The 25,114-nt window shown below is 35.2% G+C and overlaps 1 protein-coding gene and 1 gene segment (V, D, J or C); both read right to left on the bottom strand.

Moving 5' to 3' along the window:
• LOC143961030 (M1-specific T cell receptor alpha chain-like) overlaps window positions 1-18,905 on the bottom strand; it is a 62,832-nt gene extending 43,927 nt beyond the window's left edge. Inside the window, exons 1-5 of the mRNA XM_077470156.1 lie at window positions 18,895-18,905; window positions 18,716-18,788; window positions 10,561-10,683; window positions 9,562-9,690; window positions 7,747-7,822 (exon numbers count right to left, since the gene is read on the bottom strand). Of these exons, the coding sequence (XP_077326282.1) occupies window positions 7,747-7,822; window positions 9,562-9,690; window positions 10,561-10,683; window positions 18,716-18,788; window positions 18,895-18,905 (412 nt within the window). The remainder of the gene's footprint in view (window positions 1-7,746; window positions 7,823-9,561; window positions 9,691-10,560; window positions 10,684-18,715; window positions 18,789-18,894) is intronic.
• Window positions 18,022-25,114, bottom strand: part of LOC143960169 (M1-specific T cell receptor alpha chain-like) — a 32,786-nt gene continuing 25,693 nt past the window's right edge. The window contains 4 exon segments of the C gene segment in view: window positions 18,022-18,788; window positions 20,206-20,313; window positions 23,263-23,319; window positions 24,267-24,530. Coding sequence covers window positions 20,207-20,313; window positions 23,263-23,319; window positions 24,267-24,530 — 428 coding nt within the window.

Here is a 25,114-nt window from a genome sequence, read left to right as displayed (position 1 = left end):
ACAGTGCTAAATACCATTACAAAAATACAAGCTACACAAATACACATGACATGAAGAAGGGCATATAAAAGTACATAGTAAACACATTTTGAAATACTTTTAAAAATATATATTATAGTGTAGGGATACAACTAAACATCCATAGTGGTAATATTAAAGTCATCATTCGTCACCATATCCTTATTTTTATAAGGTAAAGCTATGAATTCTATACCACACTGGAGTTCTATGTAAGAAAATTGTACTGTGAGATCAGAATGCACACAAAATATTTTGTGCACAATTTTTTGCAGCACATTGCACTAAACTGGACCCTGGTTTCAGCACTTGGGACACTGGAGCTGTACTCTCTAGTCTCCTAAATAGGTCCTCAGGTTGCTAAAAAGAGTGTTGCATTAATATTAGCATCTAGCATTCACCTAACCATAGGACTTGTAACTTTAGGCGCCAGAGGAAAACATACAGCTTTGTCTGTATAGTTTAATCGTCTTCACTATTGTTTTCCATGATGTAGAAATAGTAATTCCATACAAGAAAAGTCCTAAATAGTAGGAGAATATCCTAACAGAGGGATTTTGATTCGGACATCAAAGGTTATGCACTTACAGACTCCAGTGATTGAAATTCAGCTCTGCACAGGTTTAAAACCTTTGACTGATCATAGACATTGAATAGCCATCTGAACAAATGGTCAGCAAGTACATAGAGGTATGCTCAGATTATCAGAGGGTGCATACGGAAGCCACTGCCAGACAATTCTGGCGTGAATTTGCCTTGGAGGAAACAATAGTGATCAATAGTGAGCACTCCATCAAAAATGATCACTATAATACGATCCCTTAGCTGGGGTTGTCTGGAACAGTCCATAGATTCACAGCCAGTCTAGATGAAACCAGCTGCAGTTGTAAAAGGTTTCCTGTTTGCCTTTTTCTAATAGTATGCAAAATGTGTGTTTTCTCTGCATCCTAGGATAGACTAATCATTATTAAGGTAAATGTTTAAATGGTTCCCTGTAGCTAAAAATCTTCTTTAATATATCTACACTAAAAATAAACCAGTTCTGTCATTGCTGGCCTCTAAGAATGCTGGTTGCCTGACTGTCCCTGGTGCTTTCTGAGTCACTAATTCAGAACAAGCATGTGGATTAGAAACTTATGATCTTCATATATGTTTCTGGGCTAGGGACTCAGAAAGTATTGAAGGCTATGGGTTAATATTAACAGCAAGGCAAAACCATGTTCACTCTTTCAGGCTAATTTCACAAGGCATTACAAAGAACAACAAAGAGCTTAAAAATGCAGTGATGTATAGAAAACTGCTACCCATCTCTGAGATAAATTAGGCACATTATTCTAAAGTCTAGTTGGTTGTAATGGGTTACTGCACTTTGCCCATTATAATTATCCTTTGAAGTGTCTTAAGTCAAAACTCTGTTCTATGTGGGTCAGCCATATTCAGTTTTCAAAGCAGATGTTCTTAAGATCTAATATGCTTCCCAATGTTTAAACTAGATTTAAAATACTTAAGAATAAATGTACATGATATCACTTATATTCCACATTCTCAGAAACAAATTTGCTATATGAATGCCATAAACTACATACTTACTAGGGATCACAGTTAATTTGGTTCCGCTGCCGAATGTGACCTTAACATTATTTGTACACAGTGTATCAACTCTTAACAAATAGAGGTTGTGAAGTTTTATGGATGACACTGAGACAGTTTTGTAGCATGTTAAACATTATACACATGCTAAATAATTATACATTCTATTAGTTAAGAATTGGAGCTCCCAAAAAACACATGGCCCTTTGACCAATTTTCATTTTCCCCAGTTAACTATTGTTTTACTTCTTTTTGTTTACTCAGGGCAGAACAATCTTTCTCATGTATACATATGTACTATGTAGGTACAAATGTTTAAACATATTTGCTTTTCAGCAAAATCACCCACGCAATGCCAAAAAAGTCAATGTTACACAATAGGTAAAGCAAAGGTAGATGACCATACACTATAGTGGGTGGCTGCCATACATACACATAGCTAGAGGACTTGATATATAACATCTACAAAGATATGTTTGCAACAACCTCATAACTGATTGGTGGAGTATTCATAGGACTTTTTATCCTGCATAGTAAATATCAGAAGGCTATGAGTACATACTGATTATCAACAGAAAGAGATTATTATGCTATACGCCTTGCAGTAAAATTGCATACACATTTATAAACAATAAATTAATATCAGCCTAAGCCACAGAGAAAAACTTACTTGGCATGACATGTAATCAAGTGCCAACTCCAAATATGAGCTTGTTCCCAGCGGTATTAGCACACAGTGCTTCATATAATATCAACAACCCAGTCAGGATATTACATCAACAACAACAGATGTGTGCACCTTGTACCATCTACTACTATTTTAACAGCTGTCTTTTAAAAAAAAAATAGTCATGATTTAATGTTTGAATAATTCGATAGATGACAATCTAGAGTTTATTTTATATACCATTTCTGAGTGTGGCATTGTTACTGATATTCCTAAAACAATAGATGATTGGGATTTGGACATAGGCATTTTTTCAAAAGTTACATTTAGATGCAGAGTAGAGATAACATTTTTTAATGCTTTTATCTGTGTATATTCACAAATATATCTATACACATGTTTACTTTGCACTTAACATCTGCCAAATTGTATTTTACTGGAACTGGTGACTGTTATTTAGGATATCTTTGTTGATTGCAAATGATCCAACAACAAATGTCAGGCCAAATTTTCACCTTCCCATTTAAAATTGTTTATTAGGGAAATATATATAACATGCATTTATAAAGAAAACATGTTGGTATTAATAGTTTCTGGCACTAAAATTCATTAGAAACCACTCATAGAAGGTAGCGGAGTTGGCCAGATCTGACCAAGCAATGTACAGATACTGTACAATCATTATTCATGAATAGGAAAAAATTTAAACTTGAAACCAATAAGAAATATAGTTGAACTGTTTTTTTTTCTTCCTTCTGCCTGACCATAATTGTAGAATTTAAATCATGGGTACTTTATGTATTTTATGCTATGTTTCCAAACAAATGCACAGTAGGACTATTAAAGCCACAGATTATGTACTTACTTGTGGTTACAATGACCTTTGTTCCCGCTCCAAAGATCAGTTTGCTGTAACCAGTATTAGCACAGTGTTAGATGGCAGCTCAAAAATGTAGCAAAACGACTTGCAGGAACTGTACTCATCATTGAGTGTCAGGTCTTAATATATATATATATATATATATATATATATTTATGCTCTTTAGGCCCAGTAGGTTATAAATGAATATGTTAATTTTGCAATAAAAAAATATAAAGTATTATTATGTCGTATATGTAGATATATAAAATACTAAACCTTATAAAACTGAATATAAAAGCTTGATGATCCATCAAAACATCTTAATGGCATAACTATAATTCAAGTATAAATATATACATAAATATAATTTAAAGAGTGAGTAGAGATAGATTCTGCTGGAATGATATGACAAATGCTAATATAGTGCTAGTATGCTGGATATACTTTTTACCTTTTTACCTACGTAATAGGCTGATGAGGAAAGGAAAACATTACTAGAAACATAAACAGGAGCTTTCAGTACAAATTGCTCTTCACTATTAATGGAGTTTATTGATTAAATGAGTATAGTCTAGTCACTTAGCTTAGTAAATAAGTTAAAGCTATGTTCACTTTCTGTGCTGATTGTTTATCTCTCTTGTACACCAATTGGTATGCAAAGTGAGTACAGCGTCACTTTATTTACTAATATTTACTTTGCAAAATAAACTTACAACACTGAACAGACTCTGCTCCATTAGAAAGCAAATCCCAAAATGTTTGATATAATACCTACTTGGCTTTACTATGAGTGTTGTCCCTGTTCCAAACTGCAGTTTATTTGTGTTTCCAAGACACAGTGAGATGTGCCTTTACAATAAAGTGGTTAGTATAAATTGTATTTGAATAAAGATTCCAATATATCATATGGGGTCTCCCAAAATATCAATATCTCATAATTTGCATAATTTACCATGAATGTCCGATTCTTGTCTTTATAGAGAACGCAGTTAGAAGACAAGAAACTATGTGGGCTGTAATTTACTTGAGATGTCATTTAAACAGTGGCACAGAGAGTACTGGGCTGATTTATTATCGTTAGAAATATAACATTGTGTGAATATTAACTTCAATTGTCAAATTATGTGCAGATTAAATAAGTAAATAGGAATCTACTCTAAAGTGATTGCATATTGTGAAGATTCTCAACTCCTTTAGTAAATTAGGCTCCATGTGTCATGTGCAATTAAATAGTAAAATATTTCCCTGTGCTTTCAAGGATGCTTCCATGCTGCCGTTAAACAAAGTGACCAGTTTGTAAATTAAGTGAAACAAGCTGTAAGGAGATATATTATTGCACACTGGGCTCCCATTATTTATTATTAGCACATACAGTTACATTTTTTATTGAGGCTTTTTAAGGCTATTATAATTATTCATAGACAATTCCCTTTTTATTTATTGCCTGTTAGTGTGAATTATTTAATGTTACTTTTTTGAATCAAATCAGAACAGATGCTATTGTCCATTCACACTTTTGGGGAGTGTGGAATCTGCAGGGCTTAGAGGGTGTTAAAACAATAAAAGTTTCATACTGCTTGAACATTTAAAGGATCAGTACATTTGTTTCTAAGCTAACCGATCGTACATTCAGCTATCATTTTCAGATTTAGGCCCGGTCCACACTGGAATGACATACGCTTTTTTCTACATCACATAATTTATTTTTATATAACAAAAAACTTTGATATAAAGGTCAAAGCATATTTTGCTTACTTGGTATTACAGACAAGACTGTTCCTCTTCCAAATATGAGTTTGTTATAGTTCCCAGTACCACACAGTGACAACCTCATTAACAAAAAACAGATGTAACTATAGAACTAGCAGCACATGTTTTCCAGGCCTCTTCAAAAACTCACATGCTTGCTCCTTTTAATCAACTACAATGTTTTGTGTTAACACATAGCAAACAATGTGTTTAAAGAATAAAGTGAGGCTCTGTCTGAAAGTTCAGTTTTGGGCAGAATTTTTTAATTTTTATTTGCTTTGTATGGGACCTATTAGGCTAAGTGTGCATTCAATAAGTGAACAGCCCCTCTCCTTAAGTAAATTAATCTCACAGGGTCTTACTTATATGGTTTAATTTTTGACAAGTGGATGTACTAGTTTAGAGTCTACTAAACGATTACATTGTATTTCTTTTATTTTCCCCCTGTTAAATCTACAATTAAAAGCATTTTCTTATGTCTGTTTGACAAGTGCAAACAAAAAAAGTTGTTCATCCAACCATATTTAAAACTTCCTATCCTCTTTTCTTCTGTGGACAGTTATCAGTTAGCATTGTTCCCAGTCATCTTTATTGGTTTTAATACCTCTTCCCCTATATTATGGAGAGAGTGAGGTGTTATATAATCCCAACACATTCCTTTCCTAAGGTGACAATGTGATTCTCCTAGATACAGTATGGTTGTCACCCTAGAACAGGAAGCGTGTTCCTGCCAGGATCACCAGGTGAAAATAAAGAAGAAAAGGTGAGAAATAAAACAAATTCAGTTGCCAAATCTAAGGAATAGTAACCTTCAATAAATTCAGTTTTTGTTCTTGGGTTTAAATACACTTTAGGATCTCCATGTTGTGCATGATATCCCACCAGGCATGGGACAGAAAATAGCTTGTGCAAAATGCACCACTAATTTTTCTTAGTTCATAAACCTGTCCTAACAATATTTTCAGGAATATTGGCAAGTATGTGCTAGTTGTCCCTGAGGACCAAAAAAAATAGAAAAAATAACAGGCTGATAGTCTAGCTTAATGCATATATAAGACACATCTATAAGCTTTTTCTGATGGACAGTGAGCCACATCTTACAGATGCAATTTGTCATTCAGCCTAAAACTATGATATAATTATCTATCTGAAACAAATACTTCCAACATATATTTCAATGTAGTATACATTAGGTAAGGTCTATAAATGTCAATGCAAAAAAGCTGAATCCAATCATCCATGGCTTATAATTTCAAAGCTGAATGTGAATCGAATAAAAACAATACAACTTACTGGGAATGATAGACAGTCGCGTTCCTGAACCAAAGATGTATTTGTAGTTATTATTATCACACTAAGAACACCCTTAACAAAAACTACTCTTCTTTCAGTGGTAAGATTTCATAATTCTTTAACTAAGGATGCAGGCTGTCTGCAAATGAAAGTGGCCTCAAATGTTTTAGGCAGACTCTAAGTCAACTCATTTTTAAGACATAAGTAGGTCCAGAACAAAAATCCCTTTATTGGGAATCTAAATGTCATAGTAATAGTAATTTTTGGGGGTTTGCAGTTCAGACAAGAAAACATTAATATCACAGCTATATTGTGATTAAAGCTAGAGTTACTTTAGTTTCATGATGTACTATATACCAAGTTTAATGATGTACTATATATTTGTTAAATTAAGAATTCTTAGGGTGCAATTGATTTCATTAACTGATCGTTGAAAGCCCTTACAAATGGGGTTTGTTGGACCACTAGAGCAGCGGTAAGCTAAGCTATAAGCTTCTATGCAACCTTAAAATTGAAGCACCTTTGTTTATAAATCTTTGGGTCCACCCATTCTGGTGCTGCTTGAGCATGTGTTCCTTCTGCCCTTCAAATAAAACAGCCCAGCCCTCAGTTAGTATTATCATATTCTCTAAAAAGTAACTGAATATTGATGTGTGATTCACCTTGTATATTAGCACTGGTTAATACACAGTAGCATGTGAAAAAAAAAATTATTTGTAATTAATGTACGTTTACTTACTTGGAATCATTGTTAGCTTAGTGCCACTGCCAAAATATGAGTTTATAGTTATTTGCAGTAGCCAGAGTATGCTACTACTACTACAAACAATCATCATTGTTAGGAAACAGAAGAGTCACTATCCATGTTTATATTTCAAAGGTGTCTGAATTAATAAAGATTTCACTGCCCTTTATACTTTTTTAATAATAAATATTTGCAGGTAATGTGTCTATGAAATCAGAGACTTAAATTACAAGAACTTATGTTATAATATTTGCCATACCACAATGTTATTGTGCATATTTAGTTACCGGAAGGTGGAGACTTCTAACATCCTAATAATCTTTGGATTTTCTGTCTAATATACAAACACCAAAGGTCCAATCATATGTAGAGAAATAAGAGAAACAAATATTCTGGACATGATAGAGATGTTGTGAACAGTGATTCACATTATCCCCCTTATGCAATGCTTCATAGAACATGATAACTGATAAGTAAATCAATAATTTTATGGAAAACTAATTTCCTGAGTATATTCAAATGTGTATTATGATTATTAGAAATAATATAATTGTGTTTTGCCTGCCTATGTATATACTGTTTTTGAACACATACTCACTTGGAAGGACAGTAAGCAAGGTTCCTTTTCCAAATATGAGTTTACTGAAGCCTGATGTAGTCACATTGCTCTATATCTTAACAAACATAAAGATACTTTCTTTAAACTAAGTACTAAAACCAATGCTGTAAATATAAACATTACTGTGATCCTAAACTTATACCTGCATGCTTATATACTGTATTTTCCCTAATGACAAATAAAAAGGCACATATAGTACTTACGTGGTACCACAGTAAGCACGGTCCCTTTTCCAAATATGAGTTTGTCAACACCAGATGTAGTCACAGTGCTCAATGCCTTAGCAAAAACAATATGGTTCAGAATGTTCACACTATAAATTGTGTGAATATTTACTTAAATTATCCAATCATGCATAAATTAAATAATATAGTGATAACAGCGATTTGGTTTTAAAAAGATTGGGCAATAAAGTAAATATTCACATGGTTTATTAGGTGAATATTCTCAACTGTTTTAGTAAATTAGACCTCATGCTTTCTATCACCTAATTTCCTTTCCCATCACTTCAATAATGCCATTATTTAGATTTCTGCAGGCTTAATGCTACCTTTCTAAATATGTTTAATTAAACAATGAACCCTATTTGTTTTAAAAATGCATCCATCATTTGTATCTATCACACTGCAACATTGTTATCAGTTTTCAGGTTCTAAAACCTAAAGCACTGCACAGATGGTACAACAATGATTTCTAAACTTCAGATTAATTGTCATAGGATATGTGGGGTTAAACCAGTCATCATTATTCTGTAAAAATAAATGAAAGTGATTGGACACAGTGCAATTGAAAATGAAATACTGCTGTTGTCTATCTCTGACAATTCAACCACACAAACAGAACCATGCATTCCAGCCACCAAATTTAGATGAATGGGATATTGTACAATAAATATATCCTGTATGTATCAGGCTATACAGTGTTTCTATCCACCTACAATATTTTACTACTACATATGTATTGACAGGTAGATATTGGCCAGCTGTGATATTTATTTAAACATTTTGCAGTGTCAGAATTCCCTTTCATGTGACAATAAGACATGATACTATTTTAAGTACAGACAGAAGTATTACATTTACTAACTTACTTGTAATGACAATAAGCTGAGTGCCTCCTCCAAATAAAAGTTTTCTACCACCACCAGAATTAACACACCAGTTCAACCCTTTGCATTATCCTCTAGCTAGCATCACAGCTATGAAATGTCACAATTATACTGAAAGATTGTTAGCCCACAAATAATATTTTTGACAAATTTTGTTTAACTTACTATGAAAAATTATGTTTTTTTTTATAAGTTAGTCACAATATATAATTTTATATTGTTTGCCATAATGCACAATATGTGATAATGAAATCTTATTTGTTTTGTAGAGCTGACCTCTACAAATCTGATATATTAGTACTGTAGCTCGACATAAATATATGAAATATTTGATTAGTACTGCTTTTTGCAATGACTTATTGAATAACCAGGAAAATAAATAAACAAAAAAAAAGTACCATGACTTATTTACTTACTCAGAGTCACTGTTAGCTTAGTGCCACTGCCAAATATAAGTTTGTTGGCATTTGTACTAGCCACAGTGTACTATGCCTTTGCAAAAATATGTGTGGCTGACTACATGCAGACATATTTTATTCATACTTTTTTTATTTCATCATTTCATTTATCCTATGCAGCTAGAGATGATCTGTAAGAGGGGTTTCATTTTGGGTAATATATTGTTTAACTCATTGTTTACACTTTCATCATTCTTCAACTGTTCAAAAATTGTATGTACCATATTATAATTTCAGTATATTTTAATACTCTTACAGTGTATAATACACTGGAAATCTAGGACTAACCAAACTATTCAAGTTATTCAATAAGTCATTGCAAAGACCAGCAATATTTTACATAACACCATACTAATTATCAGCTGTCATAATTCTGATTGTTCTCTATGGGTCACTGTAATTCATCAGGACTATTGAAAAGTTATTTTTCAATTAGTTGTTGCATTTGTCACATCAGCATCATCATCATTATAGTCATTATCATATTTTAAAAATGAATCAGTGCTCAGCAACTTGTTGCATTTGTATACAAACACGTCTGAATATAAGTGACAAAGTAGAACTTGACTCTGTTCATTGCTCTAGAATATGCAGATGAATGTGTCTTATTAAACAGAGTTAGATGTGAACATCATTTTTAGATTTAAGAACAAACATAAGCATCAGTATACATCTCTTCCTTGAAAAATCATCACCTATCTATAATAAAAAAGTGAGAGCACAATATGATCTTACTTGGTATGATATGAAGCTTTGTGCCTTGGCCAAAGATGAGTTTATATCCTGAGCCACTATATACACACAGCAGTTCACACCATAACAAGAACCACTTTCCATACACATGGTATATTAAACAGTTTGTTCTGCTAAACAATGTTTGCGTAATACTACAATACTACATTTGCTTGCCATAGCTGAGATTGTGTCTAGCTCCATGTAAGGCTAAATGGACATTTCCAAAAATGAAAAAAAAAAACAATGCAGGCCAATAGGAGAATTCATATTTTCATCAAAATCATCAAAGCAGCCCTGATGCTCCTCTGCTTTAACTGCTCAACCTCTTGCATGCAGGAAAACTGTACACACTACAGGGGGCATGTTTAGAGTAAGCAAAATGTATAACATTTAGTGTCTTGTACCATACGAAACTTTAACTTTTAAGATCTTCAAAATGAAGTTGGATAAATACACAGATGACCCAGAATACTAATTTATCTAGCAGAAAAATATTTGATCCTCAAATTCAGTGAGAAAGTTACCACACATAACATGCAGTCATCAGAATAGCAGAATATGCTAAAACATCATTCCTAAAATAAAAACAGCTGACATCATACCATGTAAAATTAAGTTACGTATAATTAAACTTGTATTTAGTGATAACTACTTTTTTTATATGTCTGATCTTCTCACACATTTAGGTTACTTAAATCAGCAATAAGAAAACTTACTTGATAAAACCTGTAGCTTTGTTCCACTTCCAAACACAAGTTTAACGTTGTTATTACTATCACAGTGATACGCACCACAACAAAAAGATTACTGTGGTATGTATTGTTGTCAGCATCACTTTTCTGTGACAAATGAATTATTGTGTAGTAGCTGAGATACATATTATTTACTATGATATTGCCTGGATAATATCAAATCATATTTTATATAGGAAACAATATGTATCACAGCAGGTCCAATTGTTTTTACAATATATTTTACATATTAAAATTTCATACTGCTAAAACATTTTTAGAATCTCCAAACTATGCTCCAAGGTTATCGCAGGAGAAGACTGGTAATTTTAAAATGGTATTAAATCTTAAGCCACAATGGATCGGGATTGATATGGTGCAGAAATGGATAAAATACTGGCAAATAAATTATTTCGATCATATGGTTTATACCTATGTGTCTTCAAACAGCTGAGTTTTGTTATTTAAAAACTATTGAGGGAAATTAATCAAAACTAGAGCAGCCAGAATCTGGAGCAGCTGTTCATGGCAGCCAATCAGCTTCTATCTTTCATTTTTCAGTGTTCAACTGAACAAGCTGAAAGCGGTTCTTCACCCTAAAGGGGAAGTTCCGCTAATCTGATCCCTCCCCCCCTCCGGTGCCACAATCGGCACCTTTCAGGTGGGAGGGGGGTGCAGTTACCTGGATAATCCAGGTATCTGCACCCACTTCCGGGCAGACCGCCGCAGACCCCCACAGACGCTACACCCCCCGTTGTGTTCTGGTAAACACACAGTTCCCAGAGACACAGCGGGGGACCATAAGAGACACGCAGCGCGACTCGCGCATGCGCAGTAGGGAACCGGGCAGTGAAGCTGTAATGCTTCACTTACCGATTCCCTGACAGAGGATGGCGGCGGGGGCAGCAGCGAGATGAGCGATCGCTCGCCATCTGCCGCCGACATCGCTGGACCCTGGGACAGGTAAGTGTGATTTTATTAAAAGTCAGCAGCTGCAATATTAGTAGCTGCTGGCTTTTAATATTTTTATTTTAGGTGCAGAACCACTTGAAGATAGAAGCTGTTGCCGTGCACAGCTGCTCCAGATTTTGTCTGCTTCAGTTTTTATAAATTTGCCCCAATATTTTACCACACAAGTCATTTTTAATGAATGGTGTAGTACCAATTCATTGGATTAATGCCAATGTTGGGCCTCTAGTTAAGAAAAAAAGGATCAAAGTCTTTACCAAGTAACTACAGACCCATTGGATTGGTAGTCAGGATGATACTCAAGATAAAAGACCACATAGAAGAGTTTTCGCTAGAAGACAATATTCTAAGCAAAAGTCTGCATGGATTGAGGAAAGATCGAAATTGTAAAATAAATCTGCCTTCTTTTAATGAGTAGGTAAGCAAAACCAAAGACAAAGAAATGGCTGTGGATATAGTATACTTGGATTTTGCAAGAATGTTTGACACAGTTCCTCAATAATGGATGGTTTGTAAGTTAAGGGCTATAGGCTTAGAAAACTCAACCTGTAAATGTATAGTAAACTGGCAATTCAGAGAGTAGTGATTAATGATTCATACTCTGAATAGCCTAAGGTTATTAGTGGTGTACGGAAAGGTTCAGTGTTGGCATCCTTATTTCTTAAATTATTTATTATTATCCAGTTTTGACCACTATAAGTGTACATATTCCATACCTGTGGGGCTTCTGTGGAAACAGAGAAACACTATAGTAGTCACAGTGATCACTGCAGTCCTCTGAGTGGAGATCGTGACATCACTGCCCTGCCTCTCCAACTTATCCAATCAGAGCATGCCATGTATTCTTTGAAAAAATACAAGGCATTCTTTGAATGGCAGCCATGCCAAGCAAGCAACTCAAAACACTGCAGAAAAGAAACTGCTTCAGTGATTCCCCACTCCCACAAGTCCCATGGGTATGGAATATGTTTACTTACATTGGTCTAATCGGGACAAATATAACCATGCAATAAAAATAATTCCAGGAGTTCAGCTTTGATGCTGACAAATGTAAAGGTATGCACTTGGGAGCTAAAAACATACATGCCTCATTCAATTTAGGATGGGCATAACTGGGGTACTCAATGACTGAGAAAGTCCTGTGTTTTCTGGTAAATCATAGACTTAAAGCAGTATTAAACCCTTAGTGTTTTTTTTAGCTTAGCACATTGAGCATAAAAAAAAACATTCCCCTATAAACTACAACTTTCAGTGCTGAAACAGGAAACCTGGGGCAGTAATCATGGCACCAGCTTGATAACAGCAAACTATTGCACATAAGTGTAATGTCCGGGTGGTCTATTACTCAAAGGATGATTTCTCTGGCCTTGCTGCCCTCCAGGATAGGGGTTATCCTAATAGTCACAGAAAAAAATCAAAGACAATAGGGTGTTCCAGCCTAGTGCATTATCCCAAGTATATTTATTGATAACAACTAAGTTAAAAACTACTCACAAACATGTGGTGAAATATCACTTGTAAGGCCACCAACTCATGGAAATCAGTTCTGAAACTGACAGCCTCCAGAGGGCAAAGGAGAAGACATCAGGGCCTCTGCTTGCTGAGTCGTTTCAAAGGGGTACCTTCTTCCTCAGAGCCTAAGCAGGAACATAAACAGGGAATAAAAGATGAAGAAGCTGCATACACAGTAACTGATTAAATCAGCTGTTGAAAGTGCTTACCCACTTCCCGAACACACGACATCCATGGAGGTCCTTTGGTTGAAGTGGTTATACCAAAGATGGTATATTTTTTCAGCCAGCAATTCCCTTTTTTTTTAAAAAAGTCATCCAAGTGCTGATTAGCCACTGAATTGCTTTTATAGGCAGTGGGAGGGGACATTCCCACCACCCTCTGGTGCCTCTCTGTGCTCTCCTGTGTGAGCGAGGAGCCTGGTATGCAATCCAGCACTTCTGCTATAAAGCTAGCCATGGGCAAAATGATCCGGCCATCATGGTACTGGGAGGCCGTAAGCAACGTCATGACGTCACTTCCAGTTTTGGCAGATCTAAACACTGCCATTTTTTTCTGGAAAGTAGAAATCAATGTTTATTTTTTTATCTCATGCTTTCCAGGGTACAGGAGAGATTTGGGATCTCTCTCCATAAAGAGGACCTGTCATGCCTTATTTCTATCCCAAGGGATGTTTACATTTCTTGTGATAGGAAAAGTGAGAAAAAAATAAAGGGACAGTGTAAATAAAAATAAATATATAATACTTCAAAAACATTTTTTCAAAGCACCCCCGTCTCCTCATGCTTGTGTGCATAAGCAAAAGCATACGTAGGTTGCGCTTGCATATGTAAAGGATGTTAGCACCACACATGTGAGGTATCCCCAGGAACTTTCGAGTGAGAACAAAAAATCTAGCATTAAACGTCCTCTGAAACTCTAAAATCGTAACCTGTAAAAAAAAATTTAAGTGTCGCCTATGGAGATTTTTAAGGATCGTAGTTTGGTGCCATTCCACGAGTGTGCGCAATTTTAAAGCATGACATTGTTAGGTATCTATTTACTCGGCATAACATCATCTTTTATATTTTACCAAAAAATGGGTTATATATTGTGGGGTTTTTTTTACATTAAAATTCATTAAAGTATATTTTTAAAGTGTATTTTTTCCCAAAAAATTCAGCTTGAAATATCATTGCGCAAATTCCTGCATGACATGAAAAATTGCAACACCCACTATTTTATTCTTTAGGGCCTCTTTTTAAATATATAATGTTTGGGGGTTCTATGTAATTTTCTAGCAAATTTTTATTTTTAAATGTAGGAGAGAAGTGGCAGAATTGGCCCCATAGGGAAGTAGTTAAGAACTGATTGTTTGATAATCACTTTCAAAGAGGCATGAAGAACTCATATATAAGGAAAGATTAGTTGAATTGGGTTGATTCTCCCAAGAAAAGAGGCATTTAAGAGGGATATGATTACGATACATCATTGGGAGGTGGCTGCCTAAACCTGGAGAAAACAGCCTCCTTCCAATAATGTCAATCAGGAAGATGGCAGAGTGGAACCTAAACAGTGCCAATCGAGGAGCAGATCACAGCAGGACAAAGCTAGATATGCCAGGTGTGTGAATATCTGAATTGAGGACAATGAGGTTGCTTAACCTCATCATACGGAAAGGCTTCTTCCCATTAAGATCTGTAAAAATGTGGAATAGATTCCCTCAGGAACTAGTTCTAGCCAGCTAAGTTAATTGTTTTAAAATAATGCAGGATGCTTTCCTGAATGCACAGGCTATAACTGGCTGTTAACATTTACAAGTAATAAAGGGGGCTGTCAATCCAGGGAACATCCAATTGCCTTAGAGGATCAATAAGGAATGTTATTTTTTTCTTTTATCAACCTGCCTAGCTATGTAACTATGTAACTACTGACCTAGATGCACTCTGTGGATATCTAGGTAATCCAGGGAAGTTTAAAAAGACAGTTTGGTTTTTGGTTCTCCACCATTTTTGTCAGGGTCACCACTAAAACACAAGGGTACCTTATTGCTTTGAAGCAGGCTGCCAGTCATTCAACATATATCTTAGTGTACTGCAACACTAATAGATGGTACTGGTACGGGCTGTATTAATACAGTGAGATGTTTTGCTATGAGGAAGGATTCAACCAATATGCGTTAGCATTTCAGATGTAGCCCTGCTGTTAGTGCTCAATAAAGAAATATAAGAAGAAGCATTTATGATGCTGACATTTTTCATTTATCAGATGTTTTGCAGGAACCTATTACATATAATGTATTTAAAACCTTTGTAAGTAGTTGCATTTTCTTATGTGTTCCTAATAATACCAATTTATTCAATTTATTCTTTTTGCAGGATGCTTTTATTTGGTAGATTATAATACATTCCCCTAATCATCCAGTTTGTTACCCCATATTTGTATAGATTTTGAAACTTTAAGTACATAAAATGAAAAATAAGTGTATATACTGTATTTCTAGATTAAAAGGGGTTTGGCTTTATCACAAGCTATTTTCAATGCTTTAACCTTCAAAGCATTAAAACATTCCTAATAAAATTGCAAACAACAAGCTGCAAAAAAACACACAGACTGGCATGAATATCTGTTGCATTACCATAAATACATTTATTGAATCCAAAAAGACAAATGGATACTCACATGCTGTACAAAAAAGTAAAACTAAGGCTAGCCATCCACGGTTCGAATCTTGGCTCGTTCAGCAGGACCTGGCCCAGATTCAAACCATTATTGGGCACCCTGAATGTACTAAGTTGTTTGATCGATCAATTTGGGTACAACCAGCTTGCTGGGTTCATTTCTGATTATCTCAAGTGGCTGCTATAGCCGCTAGCGATATATACTGTCTTCTCCAAGCGAGGATGGCTTCTCCTGCCCAACCTAGCCCCCCCTTCCGGGAGGAAGACAATTGCTGATTCCCCTGTCAGCACTGTCTGCCTTGATGGGGAAACCTATGGCTGCAGGAAAGAAATTAGTACCATGTATGGCCAGCCTTAGATACTTATGCTTGTGTTAAAGATTTGTGAATTTAGCCTACCTTATTGTTTAAGCAGACAAGATTACCTCCCAAAAAGGGATAACATTGATAACAAAAGACAATCCAGAACACTGAGTAAGGTGTAAAAGCTTTTTTAAAAAAAAGAAATAAAGCTTACACTGTTTGTGCATGCACCACATGTCGCTTAAACTTATGTAAGGATCAAGATGTCCATACATAGTAAAATATTTACCCTTCCATGACCATATACCAGTAATCAGAGCTGGGGATAAAATGCAGTTTGTGTATGTTATTTTTCTCTTTTCACACAATTTTGCCTGTACAATACAGATCCTTGTGTCTGCTCCGGAAATAAGGAAAAGTTATTGCTGCAGGCAGATAGAAAGAAAGTGTGTTACTGTAACAAAATAGTAGGCTTTCCCTGTGTTTTCTTCTTTTGACTAATCATGCAAATCACCCAAGAATGGTTCCTAATTGGTCCTTCCAGACTTGAGACTCTTATATGCAGCCTGGTCCGTGACGTGAGTACTACCACGGAGCATGCCTTAGGGTTAATTTACTAAAGTTATAGCGACTTTACTTGCAGAATGAATATTTACTGATCTTAGAGAATATAAAGGAACATGTTCACTTGAATCAATCATTAAGTGTAAGAAAAAAAACTCCTGTCTTTATTGTTACCTTGCACCTGACTAGGTATTTAAAGAAAATGCAGTATCAATTTAATACCCAAGATAAGTGAACATTCATTTTGGAAAGGGGATGTGTCAGAACAAAGTACATTTACTAAAGGAGCAAACATTCATGTATTTTTTTATTTATTTTGAACATGAAAGAGACATTTATACTTAGAGGTATTCCCTAATCATGTTAACATCCACTGTCTTGCAGTTAAATGATCCAAGTTAATCTTTTATTTTTAATTTTTTTTTACCACTCTGTTTAATAAGAGGCATGTATTACTTGTTAATTCCCAATCATGCATATTTGTTTTAGCTTTGGTACCTCAGATATGTTCATGTATCTGTTAGCCAAAATTTAGAAAAGATAAGATAATGTTTTTGTATCTAATAGAGGGAATTGAAATTGCTGGGCTGATTTACTAAGACCCTTTTCACACTGCCAGCATTTTTCAGGTGCTACAGTGCTAAAAATAGCGCCTGTATAGCGCCTGAAAAAAGCAGCTCCTATCACTCCAGTGTGAAAGCCTGAGTGCTTTCACACTGGAGCGGTGCGCTGACAGGGTGTCACAAAAAGTCCTGCCAGCAGCTTCTTTGGAGCTCACCGCTCCTCTACTGCTGCTTCCCATTGAAATCAATGGGGCAGCGTTGCGATACTGCCGGCAAAAAGTCACTCTGACTGCGTTTTGTGGGCAGATTTAACTCCTTTTTGGCCACTAGCGGGGGGTTAAAACCACTCCACTAGTGGTCAAATAGCGCCACTAAAATGACGGTAAAGCAGCACTAAAAATAGCAAATAGCACCGCCTTATCGCCGACTGGCTCGTGTGAAAGCTGTCTTAAGTAGCCAAGACTCTTTATACAATAAAATATGTTGTCAGTTATTACATTCCAGGGGTTTAAACTTTATAGGAGTCTTGGAAGTGATATGACTAGGAAATTCAGGCACTTACATATTCAACATAGTGTGAACATGTTAACAGTAAAGCAATAAAACAATAAGAGTTAATTTTATTACAAATAGACCACTGTAAGATATAGTCTTATTAACCATGGCCATTGATTTAACACCATAGTCCTTGTACTGTATTCTTGAATAAGCTCAAAAAAAATTATGTGACCTCTCAAACAGGCTACTTTATTACTTTCTACATAAATTCATTATGATATCCTGCTTGTGGTAATGCTTAATAATGTAATACAATGAAAGGTAATAACAAACTAAGGGCTATATTATGTTTTTAAATAGAACATTTATTTGTAACATTGTAAATAAACATATTTTTATGAAATATTTGACAGCTATGTTTACATGGTACAAACTTTACATATATAATAGCACAAACATACATGTAACATTCTTTTTAGTCAAGTGAATTGTGAAGCTGAAAAAATAATACACAAATTGCTTTTTGATAGCAATATTAACTGATGGTTGACATGGAACTGGCAAAAATAAAAAACTGAGCTTAACAGAGATTTTATAAAAATCCACTTATAAATGGAAAAATATCTATACAAGTAATAATACATATCTATTTAAAATAACAAACATTTCGGAATAATAAAGTTATTATATGGTAGGAGTATGTAGATAATATGAACTGTATATATTATCTATTCATTGTTGTGACATTTCAAAGAATATTTATTTTTTGCTGATGTTATAATATTTACAAAAGTTTACTTTTCATCTTTAGGAACAAATAGTTTGTTGCATATTAATTTTAACACAACAATAGGTAAACTTCCCTAATAGCTTACGCTACAAAATATCTGTATGGGCCTTCACTCTTTGATCTGGGCCTAACTTCCCAACTCCACAATTCAAAGTGCATTTCTCTATAGGTTGCTGGTGTACCTTGGAGAAGCATTGGCAAGAACTGAAGCCATGTACATTTTTTTATATATATAATAATAGCTTTGATGTATTTACATATGTATAAATCTATAGGTATTACAAGTACAGCATAACAACATGTATCCAAATCCAGTTCATAGAGATCATAGTCCATATGTCCAGAAGATTGATTCCTGTTAGGGAACAGGAACATATGATTACAATAGGAAACTCAAAATAAACTTAATAAAATACATTTTTAAACTGACATAATAAATATGTAAATTCACATAAACTCACATTTTAAGCATCATGCAATTTACTAAAGAAAAATAGAACATTCAGTTAGCCAGTGAATAAACTTAACGAATCATGTGCAAAGCAAAATCCCTGTTTTTTTTTTTTTACATATGCACATGATTTAGTGTTCTGAGGGAACCCTATTCTTTTGGCTGAGTAAATATTATTTTCTTCTTTAGTAAATCAAGCATAATCCTTAGCAAAGGGTATACAGGCACACCCCACTTTTAAGTACACAATGGGGTTTATTTACTAAAGCTGGAAAGTGCAAAATCAGGCTCACTTCTGCATAGAAACCAATGAGCTTCTAGCCCCAGCTTGTTCAATTAATGTTTGGTAATAAAATCTGAAAGCTCATTTTTTGCACTTTCTAGCTTTAGTAAATAAACCCCATTGTGTACTTAAAAGTGGGGTATGCCTGTATATGTAAATAGACTGAAGCTATATTTACGTTCATCAACCAATCATGTGCTAGCAAAATTCTTTTTTTTTTCCATTCACTACTGAATATTTACTTCTGTTTAAAATGTCAAAATATTATCTATGGGATTATTTAATGTTGTCTATGAAGTAACATTTTTTATGAATGTGTTAATGTACTAAAGAATGTTAACTTTCCAAAATGAATGTTCACTTTGCTTGGTAAATACAATAGAACTTTGTTCACTTCAGTCCCCTAATCATGTGCAAACAAAGTCCTTTTTTTAAATTACTCACACGTTTGGGTAAGCAGAAAACGTGAATAATGTGAAGTTGAGTTAACTTGCAATCATCCAATAATTTGCAATCAAAAAGTACATATATTTTTAAAAATTTCCATACCACGTGATTTGGTAGTCGGAGTAAATCCAACTTCGCGTTATTCACTAAGCCAAATATTTTTTTTTTTTCTAAGTGAACAGTCCTTTACAAAATCAACACTAAAAAGGCATGGTGTCAATCAGTAATCCTTAGGACTAATCAGTGCCTGTAGAAATAGCACCAAAACAAATAAAAACAAACATTCTCTTTCATCTTCATACTCATATCCTAAATAGGTAATACAGGCATACCCCCTTTTAAGTACGCAATGGGGTTTATTTACTAAAGCTGGAAAGTGCAAAATCAGGCTGACTTCTGCATAGAAACCAATCCTGGCTTTATTACCAAAGCTTAACTGAACACGCTGGGGTTAGAAGCTCATTCGTTTCTATGCAGAAGTGAGACTGATTTTTCACTTTCTAGCTTTAGTAAATAAACCCCATTGTGTACTTAAAAGTGGGGTATGCCTGTAGATGAAATAGGGAAGTAGTCTCCAACAGTATTACCTACCTTAGTATGACCAAAGTCGTGCAGTTATTATGAGATTGAATACAATAGCTTTGGCTGTTAAAATCCTCAACCCAAGCACTGTTAGAGATATTTTGTTCAAGCTTGGATCTGTAAGGAAAAAATAAACATTATAATTTTTTGGGTGGATACTAGATGTTAAATCACTTAAAGAAACGCATTCACTTTGCCCATTCAGAGCTCCCTCGTCATCTCCCCACTAGAGCAATCCCACTTTTCAAAGCTCTGGTGTTGACTGGTGTTAGAGTTTAGACAGAGACAGACAAATTAAATGACTGGTGATTGGCTATTTAGCACTTTCATAAAGGGCAGTCATCTGTTCCTCCATACCTGAAAACACATCTGCATTAGCAAAGGCTCAGAATTTTGAGTGGTGACTCAACGTGGCTGAATAACATTTTTTGCTTTGAATGTTGGCTTTATGCAGACATTGTCTTTTTGTCCTGACTGGGCAAAGTGAATATGACTCTTGATAGATTTTTCTTGTGGCCTCCAGAAGCAAGAAGTGTGATTTACTAAAGGAGTTGAAAATTATTCAATCATGTGAAAAGCTAATTTCTTTATTTATTTGATCTGCACATGATTGGTTATTCAATATGAACAGGAATTTGCTATTCACATGATTGGATACTTGAAGTGAATATTCACCAATTTATTGTGGGAGCATTCTCAACTACTTTAGTTAACCTGCTTTAAGAGCTAAGTATTTGGGTTCCTTCAGTCTGCATACCAACGGTAGCAATACTGGAAAGGTCTCATATCCCCTGTCGTATTTTTAGCATATTTGTAACTCAACAAGATTCAATTTCCAATTGAAAAATTCCTTTTGGTCAGAAAGCCAATCCTTCTTTATGAAAACCTCAGGTTACATTATTTCTTGTAACTGAAATACCTCCATGTTACCCTTATTTTGTGCCTTAGTCAAATTGAAGTTTTGATGCCAATATTTAACTGGTTCCCGACCGGTGCACGCCGATGTACGTCGGCAGAATGGCATGGGCAGGGTACGTCCAATGTTTAATGCTGCCCTGCCATCGCGAGCACGCCTCCGGCGGTGCGCTCGCGTGCCGGTTGGGACCCCCGTGAGTCCGGTCGTGGGTCCCACAGACTCGATTGCCACGGGTATACCCGCGGTCATCTCACGGGGCGGCTGAACGAAGAAATGCCATTGTAAACAGCATTTCCCCGTTCTGCCTAGCAACTAGTGACGCTGATCTCTGCTCCATGTGATTGGAGCAGAGATCAGTGTTTACTAAATGAAAGCCCAGCCCCCCACAGTTAGTAACACACCCCTAGGAAAACTTAACCCCTACAGTGCCACCCACTGGTTAACCCCTTCACTGCCAGTGTCATTTACACAGGAATCACTGCATTTATATAGCAGTGATTGCTGTATAAATGACAATGGTCCCAAAAATGTGTCAAAAATGTCCGATGTGTCTGCCATAATGTCGCAGTCACAATAAAAACCACTGATCGCCGCCATTACTAGTAAAAAAAAAATATTAATAAAAATGCCATAAAACTATCCCCTATATAGTAAACGCTATAACTTTTGCGCAAACCAATCAATATTCGGTTATTGTGATTTTTTTTACCAAAAATATGTAGAAGAATATGTATCGGCCTAAACTGAGGGAAAATATGTTTTTTTATATATTTTTGGGGGATATTTATTATAACAAAAAGTAAAAAATAATGCGTTTTTTTCAAAATTGTTGCTCTATTTTTGTTTATAGCGCAAAAAATAAAAACCGCAGAGGTGATTTAATACCACCAAAAGAAAGCTCTATTTGTGGGAAAAAAAGGTCGCCAATTTTGTTTGGGAGACACATCACATGACCGCGCAATTGTCAGTTAAAGCGACGCAGTGCCGAATCGCAAAAAGTGGTCTGGTCTTTGACCAGCAAAATGGTCCAGGGCTGAAGTGGTTAAGAATGTAATTTGTTAATGTATTTGGGAAAGAGGATAGAACATGCCAGCTCCATACCTCATACAAAGTTGACAGGGGGGTTTATATACACTAAGGGTCCTTTCACAGGGGGCGGATCAGTGCTGATCTGCCCCGTTGATATCCGCTTGCTCAGCGGGGATCGCCAGAGCGATCTCCGCTGAGCAGGAAGATGACAGGTCTGTCTCTGCAAACTGTGCAGGGACGGACCTGTCTAAGCGCCGCTCTCTCCTACGGGAGATCGGGTGACGACGGACCGCAGTGTCCGTCGTCACCTGATCTGATCCGATGATGGATGGAAAAATAGCTTTTTCCTCCGTCACACTTTTTTCGGATCGGAGCGGGTCAGATGTCAGCAGACTTGTCACTGCTGACATCCGACACTCCATAGACCTCTATGGAGCATCCGTTCAGGTCCGCCTGAAAAACTGACAGGCAGACCTGAACGGATCGTCCATGTGAAAGGGGCCTTAAACTGGAGAGTGGAAAATCTGCTGAAACTCTGCATAGAAATCAATCAGCTTTCAGTTTTTTTTTTTATTGTCAAAGCTTATGATTGGCTACCATGCACAGCTGCACCAGACTTTGCACTCTCCAGTTTCCTAGACCTTTGTGCTAATATCATGTAACATAACATATGGTGGGTTTTATTACATCTTCAGGGCTAGAATGATTTTTAAACATATATAAAAATGCAAAAACAGCTCTTGCAGCAAAAAGGTAGGAAAAACACCTTTTTATTCTAAAGCTTTAACAAGCATGTTTGTGTTTGTGTCACAGAATTAATTCACACTTTTAGAGATTTAGAAATTAGCACTACCTTATCTGAAAAGTGAACTTCTACATGTATAAATGTTTTGATTCCTTGTAACAAACTCTCTTTAAGGTTAAATATTTTGATGTAAACATAATATTACCCTATGAGATGTTTGTGTTTGCATCAGCAATGCTAAAAATTTGAGGAAAATTATAGATTTGGTATTCTTGAATAATAGATGAATAATACATGAGCTGTCACAGAACATTTTACTCAATAGAGAATTAAAAAGGACAGAGCTACAATAGAATATTGTGAAAAATGAACTTACTTGTTTGGAAATTCTCATCGATGGTGACTGAAGATGAGCAAGTCTCCTCAGTGTTATCTGAAAAATAAAATAAGTTATTAGATTATAGCCAAATTCCACAATGATACGCATAACATTATATGTAATCATAGCCTAGCTTAGGCGGGTAACCTCTGACCTCTACATCCACAAGTTACTTTCAAAGAAACAAAGAAACATCATTCTAGACCTTCTAAATTACTGATGTGTGGGTCAGGACAATGTTTGTGGCTGTCAGATAGCTGGTTTATTAGACTTGGACATATATGGGTGGCTGCAATGTAAAATATATGTGGATCTGGTAAGATGGATACTAGTGTTCCCTCCCATCAACTATGAAGACTGGCTGATTTCTATGCAGATACTGACTGGCCGGTATGGGAGAGATGGCAACATAGGAACTAAAACTACATGTCTATACACAAAAAAATGTTCAGTCATAAACCATTTAATTGATTACTACTTTAGTCTACCCTAAAATTCATTGCTCGTAATTAAGTTGGATACCGAAAACTTGTATGTGTTCCCTATGGTAATGCTGTGGAAGGTCTCAGGGCTGAACAGGGACTGGTATTGTTTTTGGCATTTATAATTTTTTATTATTTTTTAAAGGAATAAAACATTTTCACTATCCAAAGTTAGTAAAAAAAAAAAAAAAAAGATTTGCTTTGAAAATTAAATTAAGTGAATATGACATTTATTAAGAAAACATTTATGAATCATCTAATAAATCCTTTAGTTAATATCTGTGGGCTACAGACAGTTTTATTTTATGAAGACAATGTTTACTAAAAATTTAGCAACCTACAGGACTCAGGTCATCCAATGATCCAACCAGGAGTTACACTTTAGTAACCCCTTTACTTGTGATTAGGAATTGGACATGAGTGATAATATATGTTATATTAATTTTGTATTTATAATGCAGACAATAAATTCTTGGTGACATCCAGTATCTATAAATGGATATCTTGTGTTTTAATTACCTGTTTTAGATTCTGCATTTTTATCCCCATTACAGGTAACAGCTGTATTGTTATAAACATCCCATATGACTGTACTGTATCTCCAGACATTATTTGTTGAATTGTCCAGCACAGCCATGGCACTCAGATGTACTTCTTTCCCATCAACCGTAATATTTTCGTTGGTGTTCGGAATATCTGTGATAAGACACACAGAATTTGGCAGATTTTCAACCAATTTAGAAGATTCCAATTTGTACACAGAGGGGACTTGTTTCTGTGTTTCTGCAAATAAAAGAAAACAATGAAATTGAGTATCTAATTCATGTTCAAAGTTATCAGGACATCTATTTATATTTAATAAACATCTTAACAATTAAGCATTATCGATATATTTGTCTTTTGTAGTTGTGATTGTATTTTTTCAGCTCATACAAACATTGTGTTTAGACTTTCTTGCCTATTATCTCAACACTGCCACATTTTTTACTTAATCAGTGTTATTCTTACACAATTTATTCATATATTTTCTCCATGAACATGCCTAGATTCTAAATCATAAAATGAAGGTAAAGTCCACTACTGCAAAAACTGAGATGTCACGCTGCCTCATGAGTCGGTATATCCAAAAGCTGGATACGGTATTATGTATGATATGAACAGAAACAGATTCTGATAATCTAGATTAGCAATATAAAAACATGTATAACTACCGTAGTTATAACTTTAAGGTATGGGTTATGCAGAGCTCTAATGTTGGCCATGCAAGCATAACTTAACTGGCAACTTCAACCTATATTCACTGCAAAAATGTATAAATGCAACCTACTACCAATAGGTTTTCTTCAAAACCATGAAATAATCTTTTG

Source organism: Lithobates pipiens, unplaced genomic scaffold, assembly GCF_037356315.1.
Source record: "Lithobates pipiens isolate NorthernLeopardFrog02 unplaced genomic scaffold, aLitPip1_a1.2 Scaffold_11, whole genome shotgun sequence".
Classification (NCBI taxonomy): domain Eukaryota; kingdom Metazoa; phylum Chordata; class Amphibia; order Anura; family Ranidae; genus Lithobates; species Lithobates pipiens.
Note: the sequence above shows the minus strand (reverse complement) of the source record. Positions and strands in the feature narration are given on the sequence as shown.